At 42.3% G+C, this 11,611-nt stretch overlaps 1 protein-coding gene across 1 annotated transcript; it reads right to left on the bottom strand.

Moving 5' to 3' along the window:
- Positions 1-1,219: 1,219 nt before the first annotated feature.
- Positions 1,220-11,460, bottom strand: dcun1d1 (DCN1, defective in cullin neddylation 1, domain containing 1 (S. cerevisiae)). The gene is made up of 7 exons (XM_031740036.2): positions 11,376-11,460; positions 9,705-9,918; positions 9,393-9,561; positions 2,251-2,381; positions 2,087-2,169; positions 1,896-1,992; positions 1,220-1,810 (listed from the first exon to the last, which is right to left on the bottom strand). Exons 1-7 carry the CDS (start codon positions 11,376-11,378, stop codon positions 1,734-1,736), a joined length of 774 nt encoding a protein of 257 aa, XP_031595896.1. The 5' UTR covers positions 11,379-11,460; the 3' UTR covers positions 1,220-1,733.
- Between the last annotated feature and the right edge of the window lie 151 nt (positions 11,461-11,611).

Below are 11,611 nucleotides of genomic sequence, written 5' to 3'. Positions count from 1 at the left end.
CTTTATATTGGACGGGAAAAAGAGTTAGTGAATTACTAAAAGGGAAATAACTGTTAGTGCAATGGGTAAACGCAATATCACGACAGTCAGGGCATATGCAATACTGGGGTTTGTGCAATGTAATTGATGTGTTTCCGTTATTGTTATCTATGCTGTCCTCTGTGTCCACTCTTCTTGTCATTTGTTTGTTCTAGTATAATGTGATGACTGTTTTTGTCTCTGTTACATGACCTGTAAATAGTGTCTCTGTATGTTTTTACTAACTTGTGTTTAACACCAACCTGCCAGAGGGTCTGCAGATGGAAATTAGCCCAAGGCTATAATCTGGCATATTTACATTTATTAAAATGTTCATTAATATGTATTGCCCCTCTTTAAAAAAAAATAAATAAATAAATAAATAAATAAAACATGGCATCACATTTCAAATTTGCTCCTTAATGTAATATCTAAAAAATCAGCCAATCGCATAGTAGCAACTCAATGCATTTTATCATGTAGACATGGTCAAGACAGCCTACTGAAGTTCAAACTAAGCATCAAAATGGGGACTAAAGTGACTCTCAATGCGACATGGCTGTTGGTGCCAGACAGGCTGGTCCGAGTATTACAGAAACTGCTGATCTACTGAGAAAATATCCAGTGAGCAGCAGCTCTCTGCCTCGTTTAAGTCAGAGGTCATGGGACAATGGCCAGATTGTTTTCAGCTGATAGAAAAGCAACAATCACTCAAATAACCCATTGTTACAACAAAGGTGTACAGAAGAGCAACTCTGAACATACAACACATCTAGCTTTAAACTACATGAACTACAGCAGCATTAGATCACACCAGGTGCCTCTCGTCAGCCAATAACAGGAAAATTTGGCTACAATTCAATGGGAAAGATTCCCTGGACTCAAACTGGTTTCATGAACACCACAATGAGTTCACTCAAATGACCTCAACTCAGTCCAGTGGAATGTGGCGGAACAGGAGATTCTCATCATGAAGCCAACAAATCTTCGTCATGCCATCATGTCAATCCTGATGAAGATCTTCGAGGAATGTTTCCAGCACCTTGTTGGATTTGTGCCACAAAAAATTAAGACATTTCTAAAGGTTAATGAGGATAATTGGCAATGAAACAAACAGAGACTGACTTTCAATGACTCATTTTCTCTTTCTAAGTATAAACGCACAAAGGCTTGGCAACTTTAAAGAGACCAAACTGAAACATTTATTTTATCCTTATGTATTTGTGTTTAAACAAACAGCATTATGATTTAAAAAATTACAATCAATGTTTGATACTGACTTGTAACACAAACGTATCATAAAACAAAATTCAGGAAATGCACACTAGTATTAAAATTCAGTATTTAAAGAACAACATCTTCTTTGCAAACCCTTGTGTTTACATTACAGTTCAAGTGTGTATATCTACCTGTATCGGAGTGCAACCACATCAGGGACCCACGTGGGTTCAAATGGAGACTCCTCTCTAGTTGGCTTGAGCGCACACAAAAGCCCAATACTTTAGATAAAAGTTTCAAACTATCACGTGTTAACTAACAAACGGATATGCCTTTTGTACATACACATAATATATATAAAGTCTCTGCTGTGTAAAATATTTCAGTCCTGAGGGTTGAAAAGGCAACATAGTTCCCAGCTCAGTGTGACTCCACCGTCCTCCAGTCACTGATTTTGTAGAAACCTCTCATGGCTGTTACTTCAGTGAGAGCGGACCTTAAACTGCAGTGCTTTTGGTTCCGATGTGTGGTCGCGCAAACTCCACAAAATCGTCAATAAGGACGGGCCACGCTCCTATTGAAGAAGCAACACAGATTCAGCGATTTTGACTTTGAATAACACGTTTCAAGACATGACTGCCAACGAGAAATCTACAAACCTTCCTCGTCGTAATTCGACATGTCGTCTGTGATCATCGTGCTGAAGTCTAGTAAGAGATTCCAAGTGTCCTTAGGAATCGATCTTTTGTGGTGTTCCTGCAAAGGACGAGGAGCAAAGTTTATTTACGAGAAACGATGATACCTGCGTACTTAGCATAGCCTTGTTATGATTTAGTTATTGTAAACTTACAACTAAAAATTTGTTCCACAGGTCCAGGAACTTGAATCTTCCCGGGAGAACTAAATTCCAATATGCAATTGCCATTTCTAAATCTGTAAGAAAACCAGTATTCAATCAAAAGAAATTCAACCAAGAAAACAAAAACAGCCGATGAGCATTAAAAGGATTCTTACCCAAACCTTTCTGGCCAGGATTCTTTGCAAAATTAAATGTAAACTGGTAGAAGTCCTTAAATTTCCTTGAGTCCTTTAATTCTTGCTCTATCTTAGGCAGCTGAGCTTTTAGCTTCTCTATGCTGTCACACCTGCAGAAGGATAAAAAACAAAACAAAACACTGTTGCTGTCCAGTGGCTAAAAATTCAGCTCATGCAAAATGTAGCAACTGGTTTATATCTGACAAAGTCCAAGCAGACCTCGGAAGCCTTTACAGTTGTCAGTGATTTTATAGCATAAAAATGGAAATTATCACAGAACTTTACTTTGGTGTCACCGTTTCCAGAAAAGTTGGGGCAGTGTGTAAAATGTAAATAAAAGCCAAATATAATAATCATCAGAATTGTTTCAGCCCCACATGTAACTGATGTATGAGGCAATCCCAAAAGTAAGGTCTCCTATTGTTTTCGAAATACAAAAAGGAGACCTTACTTTTGGGATTGGCCTAAATAATATAAGGAGGATCGGATCAGATCAGATAAAGACTGATATTTCTTATTAATTTTGAACAACATGCTAATTTATATTTATTTATTTGTTTATTTTTAGGAATACATTAAAAAAATAATAAAAAAGAAAAATGGGTCAGACCAGAAGAACAAAGCTAGAAAATTTTTGCAACCCCCAAAACACCACCTGGTGGAACAGCTCCCCACTAACTGGGTTAATAACTAACATGATTGTGTGCAAAAGGCTCCCATGAGCCACATTAGAGCATGCGGCAGGGATAACTTGCACATCTGTGAAGGCACCGTTAATGCTTAACGCTACGTAAAGGTTTTGGAGCAACATTTGCGGCCCATTCAGATGTACGGACATTGTATAAAGATGTGGCTAAGATTTATCAAGCACAAGGGGCAATCGTGGCTCAAGAGTTGGGAGTTCGCCTTGTAATCGGAAGGTTGCAGGTTCGAGCCCCGGCTCGGACAGTCTCGGTCGTTGTGTCCTTGGGCAAGACACTTCACCCGTTGCCTACTGGTGGTGGTCAGAGGGCCCGGTGGCGCCAGTGTCCGGCAGCCTCGCCTCTGTCAGTGCGCCCCAGGGTGGCTGTGGCTACAACGTAGCTTGCCATCACCAGTGTATGAATGGGTGAATGACTGGATATGTAAAGCGCTTTGGGGTCCTTAGGGACTAGAAAAGCGCTATATAAATACAGGCCATTTACCATTTTTTACAAGTTCTTGTGTCCAATAGACACATCCTGGACAATCGTCCATTCTGACACTAAAATCGACCAAAATTAGCAAAAATGACTCAATGCTTTATTCAGTATGACCTGAAATGCTAAATGCTAAGCCCATAAGCTTAGCAGAAACCTGTTTCCAGAAGTCCAAGTAGAAAGCCGTTTTCCCACATGGGACCAGAACTTCTCTTGTAACCACCTCTATTGCCTCCTAGAGGCCATTAAAAAGAATGCAGGTTTTTCAGACCGGAAAACCACAACCATTTTTATACTATGTTCAGATGACAACTTTTACAGAAAAGGGATTTTTTTTTTTTTTTTCACTTTAAGAATGTCTTTTTTTTTTTTTTTTTTTTTTTTGGGGGCCTGTCCCGTTTGGCTCTTTTGCCATCAGAATTATTGTCTAAAGGCGAAGAAAGATGCCCAACGGATTTACTTTACCAAATGGACCATCCCAGCCTTGCCGTAATGGTCTATTTGATTCACCTTTTATTGTTTATTTTATTTTCACTTGCTAAATACGGGACAGACTTGACTGGGGGAAAGAAAGGGGAGAAAGAAAGAGGGAAAGGAAAACAGCGGAGAAGAGGGACGGGGAAAAAGGGCAAAAAAACAACAGAATAAGCAGACAAAAAATACATATATCAATCACCTGGATCACCTGTTGAGAAAGAAAACGAGAGCAATAGAATAAACAACATCACGATGATATATGAGAATATAACAGTAAATACTAAATATTAAACATTATTGTGCAGCACGTAAGATCGACTGCGCACAGTGTGCTTTGAGGTAGGAGCCAAAAAGGGTGTAGTTTGTGTGTGTGATCACCCGTGTGTACACCTGTGAGCATGGACGCGCTTGTTTTTAAAAGGTTCCTTCATGTAATGATCTGCTAGAGGTGTGGGGGCCACTGCCCCGTCCTCCAGGGCATGAAGCAGGTATGGAGGAGATCAAAACTCCAGACATCCAGAGGCCCCCAGAACACAAGAGACCAAGGAAGACCAACAGAGGGCAGCAGCGTCACTATCCCAGAAAGAGCTGAGAAGAGTCCCAGATGAGGGGTCACTCAGCAGCCGTGGAGCAGAAGCCAGGGGGTTGCAGTGACGTGCCCGGGAACTCCGCCCGGCAGCCAGCTGTGCCAGAGTGACCGAGCCCCAGGCCGAGAGGCCGAGGGCACCCCACCCCCAAAGGGGCCCGAGCGAGCCCCAGGCTCCGATAAGCAGCCACCAAGGAGTGAGCGGTGTGTACCTGGACGCCCATCCCGGACACAAAGAACCACCAACGCACCGATGTCTGAGGCGCCCGCCACCGGCAGGGGAAGTGGTGGGGGAGATAGGCCTCCAAACCTTGGAGGGCCTGAGATGTCCCCAGAGAGGTGGCGTCTGATACCCAACCTGACATATAGACACAGACATACAGGCACACACAGATACAAACATCCATTCCCACCCTCATGCTCTCATATGCAATTACTCAACACTCAACCAACGTGGAGACAGACATAGAGAGACACTGTACACACAATCATACTCCCCAAGCGTACTCTAAGAACCGGGTCTAGGTACCCTTGCCCCTGGAGGGGGAAACTGCACCCAGACCCAGGTGGTGTTACCCTTTTCCCTGCGGTGGGGAGAAGCAGACCGCCCCGACTCCGCAGCAGCAGGGAGGCCCCACATTCCAGAGCCCAGTCGGACGGCCAACTCCTCCTCCTAGGCCCCCCGCTCCAGCAGGCCGCAGAGAACGGGGGTGTGAGAAGACTCCAAACCTCCCTCCACACACTCATATACATAGTGTTGATGCATGTGTGTTCTAAGGTGCATTTAAAACCCAGGAGGGCATGGAGCTACCTGCCAGAGAGCAGCAGGTAAGCGCATAGCCCCTCCTGCTAGCCCTCAATGTCTACATGTATTTAAAATTGAGAGGTGGGCAACGACGCCAGGGGTGAGGTGTACACCCTGATGGTAATTTGGATTCCGTGTAGCATGCCCACCCCCAAGATCCTATATGTATGTGTAATGAGAGTGTGAGTAATGTGAATGTCTAAGTTGTGAGATAAAATTGAGGCAGAGGCAGCCAGAAGGGGACAGAGGGGGGGGGATGCCTCCTCTGCACCCTGGTGACACACCCCTACCCCAAGGCCCTGATTTTGGCCCTGGTGATTGTGGTGGAGCAGGAAGAGGGAGGCAGCTGGAGATGGGAGGGAAGGAAGGGAGGGGCAGTGACCCCTCCTGGGGCCAGCTCCCCGCTGACCCCAGTAGGCACCCCATACTCCACGACCCGCCAGGAAAGGGGCCCAGGCCCATCCGGACCGGGGCCCAGTGCAGCAGCGCCGCCCGGCCCCACAGAGCCCGGGACAGCCCACCTGACCCCACCACAGAGAAAACTGCACCCACCCCATCATCCACTCATCTTCCAGACTACACAAGACAATAGACGCCCAGGCTGAGATCTTCCTCCACCTCTCCTGTATCTCCCCCTCCTGCAGAGTGAGTTCCTGAAGAGAGGAAAGCTCCTGCAAGATGTGACAGCCTCCCCCACCAGTTGAAGAGCCCCCCAGGTGGCTCGATGCACTGGCGGAACCCTGCGCCAGGGCTGGGCCCCCATACACCCACCCGCCCACCCACAACCCCGGCAACACACCAACCAGGACCCAAGCCCCCGAGGCCCGGCCAGGGCCCCAGCCCAGAAACGGAGCGCCCCCAGAACCTCACGCCCGTCCCGGACCCACCCAGGGGCAGCCAGGCTACCAGGTCAGTAACCCACGTCCGTCAGCACAGACCCTCCCGTAGCCCCGCTGCACGCAGCAACGAGGAAACCGTCACCTAAGAGCCAACAGAGCCCCTAATTGGCCATGACCGCTACCCCGGGTTGAGCCCGCCAAGGAAGATGCTCCTGGGGAACCCCCCGACGCCCTAAGCCTGTCCCTACCCCCACACCAATCACAACAGTGAAGGTGGGACCAAACTATGACCCCCCACCCCCACTAGGTGATGGAGCTGATCAAAGTAGCCCAGAGCAATTGATCTGATGTGGTGCCAGAGGCTGTATCAAGACTAATGTAATCTAATAGATAATTTCTATATTGGTTAGAATTAAGATTATTTTTATTTTTCCAGTTCATGAGGACTGTTTTCTTGGCTATGCATAGGGCAGTGAAAACCATATGGGCTATATTCTTTTCTGAAGTGACATTATCTAAGCTGCCCAACAAACACACTAAAGGGGAAGTTGGAATGTTACATTTCAGACACTTTGATAAGTCTTCACATATCTCGCGCCAAAACTTCTGAACTGGTGGACAGAACCAAAGTGCGTGGATATAATTGTCCGGTGAATTGGTTTGGCAGTGTGAGCAGTTGTTGGTAGACGTAAAGCCCATCTTGAACATCCGATGACCTGTATAGTGCACTCTATGTAGTATTTTGTATTGAATTAATTGAAGACTGGGATTTCTAATTAGATGAAAGGTTTTTAAGCAAATCTGAGACCAGAAGTTTTGGTCTAAGTTAACTGATAAATCCGCTTCCCATTTTGCAATCGGAAGTGATATTGATTCATCCGTTTTAGAAAGCATTCTGTATATTTTGGATAGTAATTTGGGGGTTTTAAGAGTAAGAAATTGAACCACACTTGGTGGTGTTTGTAGTTCAACTTGACCCGGTTTAAATCTCTTTTTTATTATGGATTTAATTAGTTGATATTCTAAAAATCTTTTCTTGTTGATCCCATATTGTGTAACTAGTCTGGCAAATGAAATAAATTCTGTTCCTTCTAGTATATGTTCTAAATATTTGATTCCTTTACCACTCCAATCTGAAAAGTTTATCATATTATTGTTTTGTAATATGTCAGGGTTGTTCCAGATAGGTGTACATTTGCATGGGATTAATGAAGACTCTGTCAATTTCAGAAACTCCCACCATGCTGTCAGAGAAGAGCTGATGTTGACGCTTTTGAAGCATTCATGTCGTTGGATGTTTGAGCTGATAAATGGTAGATCTGAAATCTCTAGATTATTGCAAAGTGCTTGTTCTACATCTAGCCAAGGTTCATCTAAGAGGGTATGTTTTAGCCATCCTGAGATAAACTGAAGCCTGTTGGCTAAGAAGTAGTGCTGAAAGTTAGGTAGTTCTAATCCTCCTTTATCCTTGGTCTTTTGTAGTGTTTTTAAGCTTATACGTGGGGGTTTATTTTTCCAAAGGAATTCAGACATATATGAATCTAGAGATCTGATCCAATCTTGTGGCGGTTTAGTTGGGATCATTGAGAATAAACACTTTAAGAATGTCAACCGACATTCAGCACATACTGCATTAGCATGAGGCGAGAGCTGAAGAGCACTAATGGTGACATAAAATGAGGCGATGCAACACAGTGGGAATTATGCCTTTGTGCCAAAATTTTTGATATGTGATGCTAGAGCTGGGCGATAGAACGATAACGATATGTATAGCGAAATAACTTTTTCTCGATAGAAAAATGAAACTATTGCGATAGACCTCATCTCTCTCTCTTCCTGTCTTAAAAAGAAAAAGAACAGCCAATCCAAATTAAGTAGCGCATAGCCGAACCAATCACAGCCGCAGCGTCACGTCACGTGACTTGTTACGTACAGCACAAGTGCCAAGCCGCACATGTGTATTTGTTTGGGAAGGAGCCAGCTGCCGTGCCGGCCGGTTAATGGAGAAAATGAGTTTGCCCGCTAGAGAAAAACCAACCGAGAGCTTGGGTGACCAGGTTACCGAAGAGAACACATATGACAGTTCCAATGCCAGAAAGATTGTCGAAAGGAAGGGCCAGAGAAGTTCCGTAGACTAAAAGCGCTAATTCGTCATCGAAAACAACCAGGAGAATCCCTGCGAAGCAACAACAGTCAATTGAGTCGGCTTTCTCCAGCGTCTTACCATATGACAAAAAAGCTAAGAGACATAGCGACATAACGAATGCCGTAGCCTACCGTCTTGCTAAAGACATGCTACCAATAAACACGGTCGAAAATGAAGGATTCAAGCAGCTAATTGAGGTAATAGCTAAGCTATACAACAAGGGGAGATTGAGAATTTCCTTTTAGTTCTCAGTTTATTTGATATTGACAAAAGTTAGTCAATTTTGTCTGTTCTTCTGTAAAACAATAAGATTTATTTTTAGAATTAATATTTTGTTTCTAAGTGGAATTGACAATTTAGTAGTCTGTTTTGTTTGTTCTATTTTGAAACTTAAACACTTTAGCGGCTGCCTTTTGTGTAGTTTGCAATATTTGCCTTTATTTATCTGAAACTGAAGTCTCATGTTCTTTAAGTACATCTGCCCTGTTGAACTTATTATGGGAAATAAATATTTAAATCAAAACAAGCTGCTGATTATTTACTTGTGAGCAACGGCACATTTAAATCTTACAAATATAGTTATTTGGCTTATATCGTGATATATATCGTTATCGCCTGAAATGAAAAAAACATATCGTGATATGAAAAAATCTTATATCGCTCAGCTCTATGTGATGCTGATATCAAATTTGATATTTAAAAAAAAACAAAAAAAACAATTAAATTTGTTACTACTCAACCTCTAGTGTGATGTCTTTTTCCTATTTTTTTAGGAAATACAGCATTTAAAAGCTTTGCCAATCTAAATTCTGTTTTTATTTACATTTACTGTGCTCAAACAATTTGGGAAATATGATTGTATCTTTACAGAAACTACATTAAATTACAAAAATCATTACTAAAGAAACCAAACCAAATAAAATCACAAAATAAGCATTTTTAAATGAATACGCGCATTTGCACAACAATCAACCCTATCAATCTTACTTAAAGTTACGCCAGTGTTTCAATGATTGTTGCCTCCTTTACAGAACACATAGGAACACAGTTTGCCCCTTCTTCTTTTACCATCTGAAAATGTTTTTCTCACCCCTGTTCTGTCATGCCTTCCATGAACTCCTGTTTCGAGAACTCGCACTGCGTTGCTGCCCTGAACTTCCAGGCGATGAGGAGGACGCTTATACTGGCAGGGTCCAAACCCAAGTCGTCACAGAATTGCTGGATCCCATCGATGCCTATTTTGTTGTCGTCATGAGGATCTAAGAACAAGAAAAATTAATTAACTGATTAACCATTCAGAGTATTAATTTCAGTTCGTTAATATTGTAATGTGTAATATAATCCTGTGCTGTGTATACAATTTCTAACCAATGGAAACATTATAGCGGTGCTTTTTCTATACCTCTGTATCTGTTGTACAGCTGCTCAAGCTTCTTCTTGTCTAAGGCCCCCTTTAGATTTGAAATGTAGAGCTCTGGACTTTGGAAAAACTTATCTGTGGCAACATCTAGCTTCCAGTCATTCTGTGCCAGGCAGGTCACTGCAGTCTTCTCACTGGATTGTGTAAAAATCATGAACTGGCGAACTTTATCCTTCTGCGAGGACTTCAGCTTGTTCTGCACAGACACAACACACAGGGCACATACTCAAATATCACACAATACACAAATAGCTGGAGATATGAGGCAGCAACAACAATATGGAGTAAATTTTTTGCATATTAATTCCCTGTGTGACTTGCACAGAATGGGAGATTACAATAACACTGCAAGACGTACCATCTGAATTTTCACACAATAACCTAGGGCTGCTCAATTAATCACATTTTAATCTCAATCACAATTTTAGCCTCCCACAATTAAATGAATGTGACTGTGCAATAACTGAAATGTGTGCTCCACCAACAAGCAAGCAAATCAAATGCTCACTAAATCAGCACCTGACCGCATGTCTGTTTGTCTCAATTATAACTCTTACCTTTGAGCCTAGTGAGCCTATATAGTCTGCACATCCATGCAGCTCACAAAGACACGCTGACATCAACAGCCAATCAAGATTCTATTTGGCCAAATATGTGTGTCCACTAAACATAGTGAGTAATAAAGGGTAAACATACAGGACAAACAAAAGATTTGTTATCTCCTTGAGCAATTACTTTCCTAAAGTGGCAATGCTGCTAGAGATAAGATCTCACATCTGAGGAGTTTTATTCACATCCATCATGCAGGTACACTGAATGGAGTGAGAAACTTTATATTTTGCTTATAGGCAATGCACATAGGCCAGGTGAATAAAGACCTGATGTCTCTGCAAAGATTAATTTATAAAGTTGAATTAACAGGCATGTAGCACAATGCAAATGTAAAAGAAGTGCACTGCTGATTTAACTTTGTGTTAAGTTTTGGTGCAGCGTTTTTGTTCCTTCTCTGAGGCGCACTAAATTCAGGTGACTAAGGAGGACCTCATTTATTTTGATACAAAAGTTGTGTCCACGCGAAGATATGAAGGCGGTGTCTTTATGTGGCACTGCAATAAAAACAATTCTGTAATTGAAAAAATGATAAATAATCGTTATCTCAGTACTGAACGAAATAATCATGCCGCTCTTCAATAACCACAAAGGGAAGGCTAGCTGTTAGCTACAGTGAACTCTGGCGAAACACATCTAAATCACAGTAAGAGGGAACTAGCAGCGACATGCTATGCTGATTGCAGTCACCGACTTCCAGAGTACTGACTGGCAGTTTCTTAGTCTTAATATCAGTACTACTGATAAAGTTACGCATTCTACACGATAACGATCTAAAAGTTGTGTCATTTTGTGTGTTTAAATGATAGCAATCGTAGTTAGCTCACTGTGCTTGTTGGTTAGCCCCACTGTGAGCTACTTAGCTAACGCTAAAGGAGAGGGGGCTGTTTGTTTTCATTATTTCAGGCGAATTTAAGGTATTAAAAGCAGTTTTAAGACTATGATATGAATCCGAAGAGATGTGTTTTTATACGTTTATGCGAATGGCTACATGTTATATTTGCCACTTCAAACAAGAATAAAAAAAAAAGAGTAATTTCGTACCATGTTTGTCACTGCCGGGCTACTCTTCCTCCCATCCAGCTGGCTTACTGCCCGTAAAGTTTTTACAAGTCGCGTAAAAAGTTTTTCCGGTGGAATCACAGCTCTTCAAAATAAGAGCATACAATTTATAGCATATAACCTATACAACTTCCAAAAGTGTTAATTATCGATTTCTTTTGTTCCTTATCAAACATACAACACATATCTAAAGAAATGTAAGCAAAACAAATTTAAAG

The sequence above is a fragment of the Oreochromis aureus genome, linkage group 18 (genome assembly GCF_013358895.1).
Source record: "Oreochromis aureus strain Israel breed Guangdong linkage group 18, ZZ_aureus, whole genome shotgun sequence".
NCBI lineage: Eukaryota > Metazoa > Chordata > Actinopteri > Cichliformes > Cichlidae > Oreochromis > Oreochromis aureus.
The sequence above is the reverse complement of the archived record's forward strand: the minus strand, read 5'-3'. Positions and strand labels throughout refer to the sequence as shown.

Bases quoted from the DNA above. Each gene is read 5' to 3' on its own strand.
- dcun1d1 (XM_031740036.2), bottom strand. The intron at 2,170-2,250 runs GTAAGAATCCTT...GTTTTCTTACAG, and splicing joins TCCTGGCCAGAAAGGTTTGG to ATTTAGAAATGGCAATTGCA. The intron at 1,993-2,086 runs GTAAGTTTACAA...CGTCCTTTGCAG, and splicing joins TGTGGAACAAATTTTTAGTT to GAACACCACAAAAGATCGAT.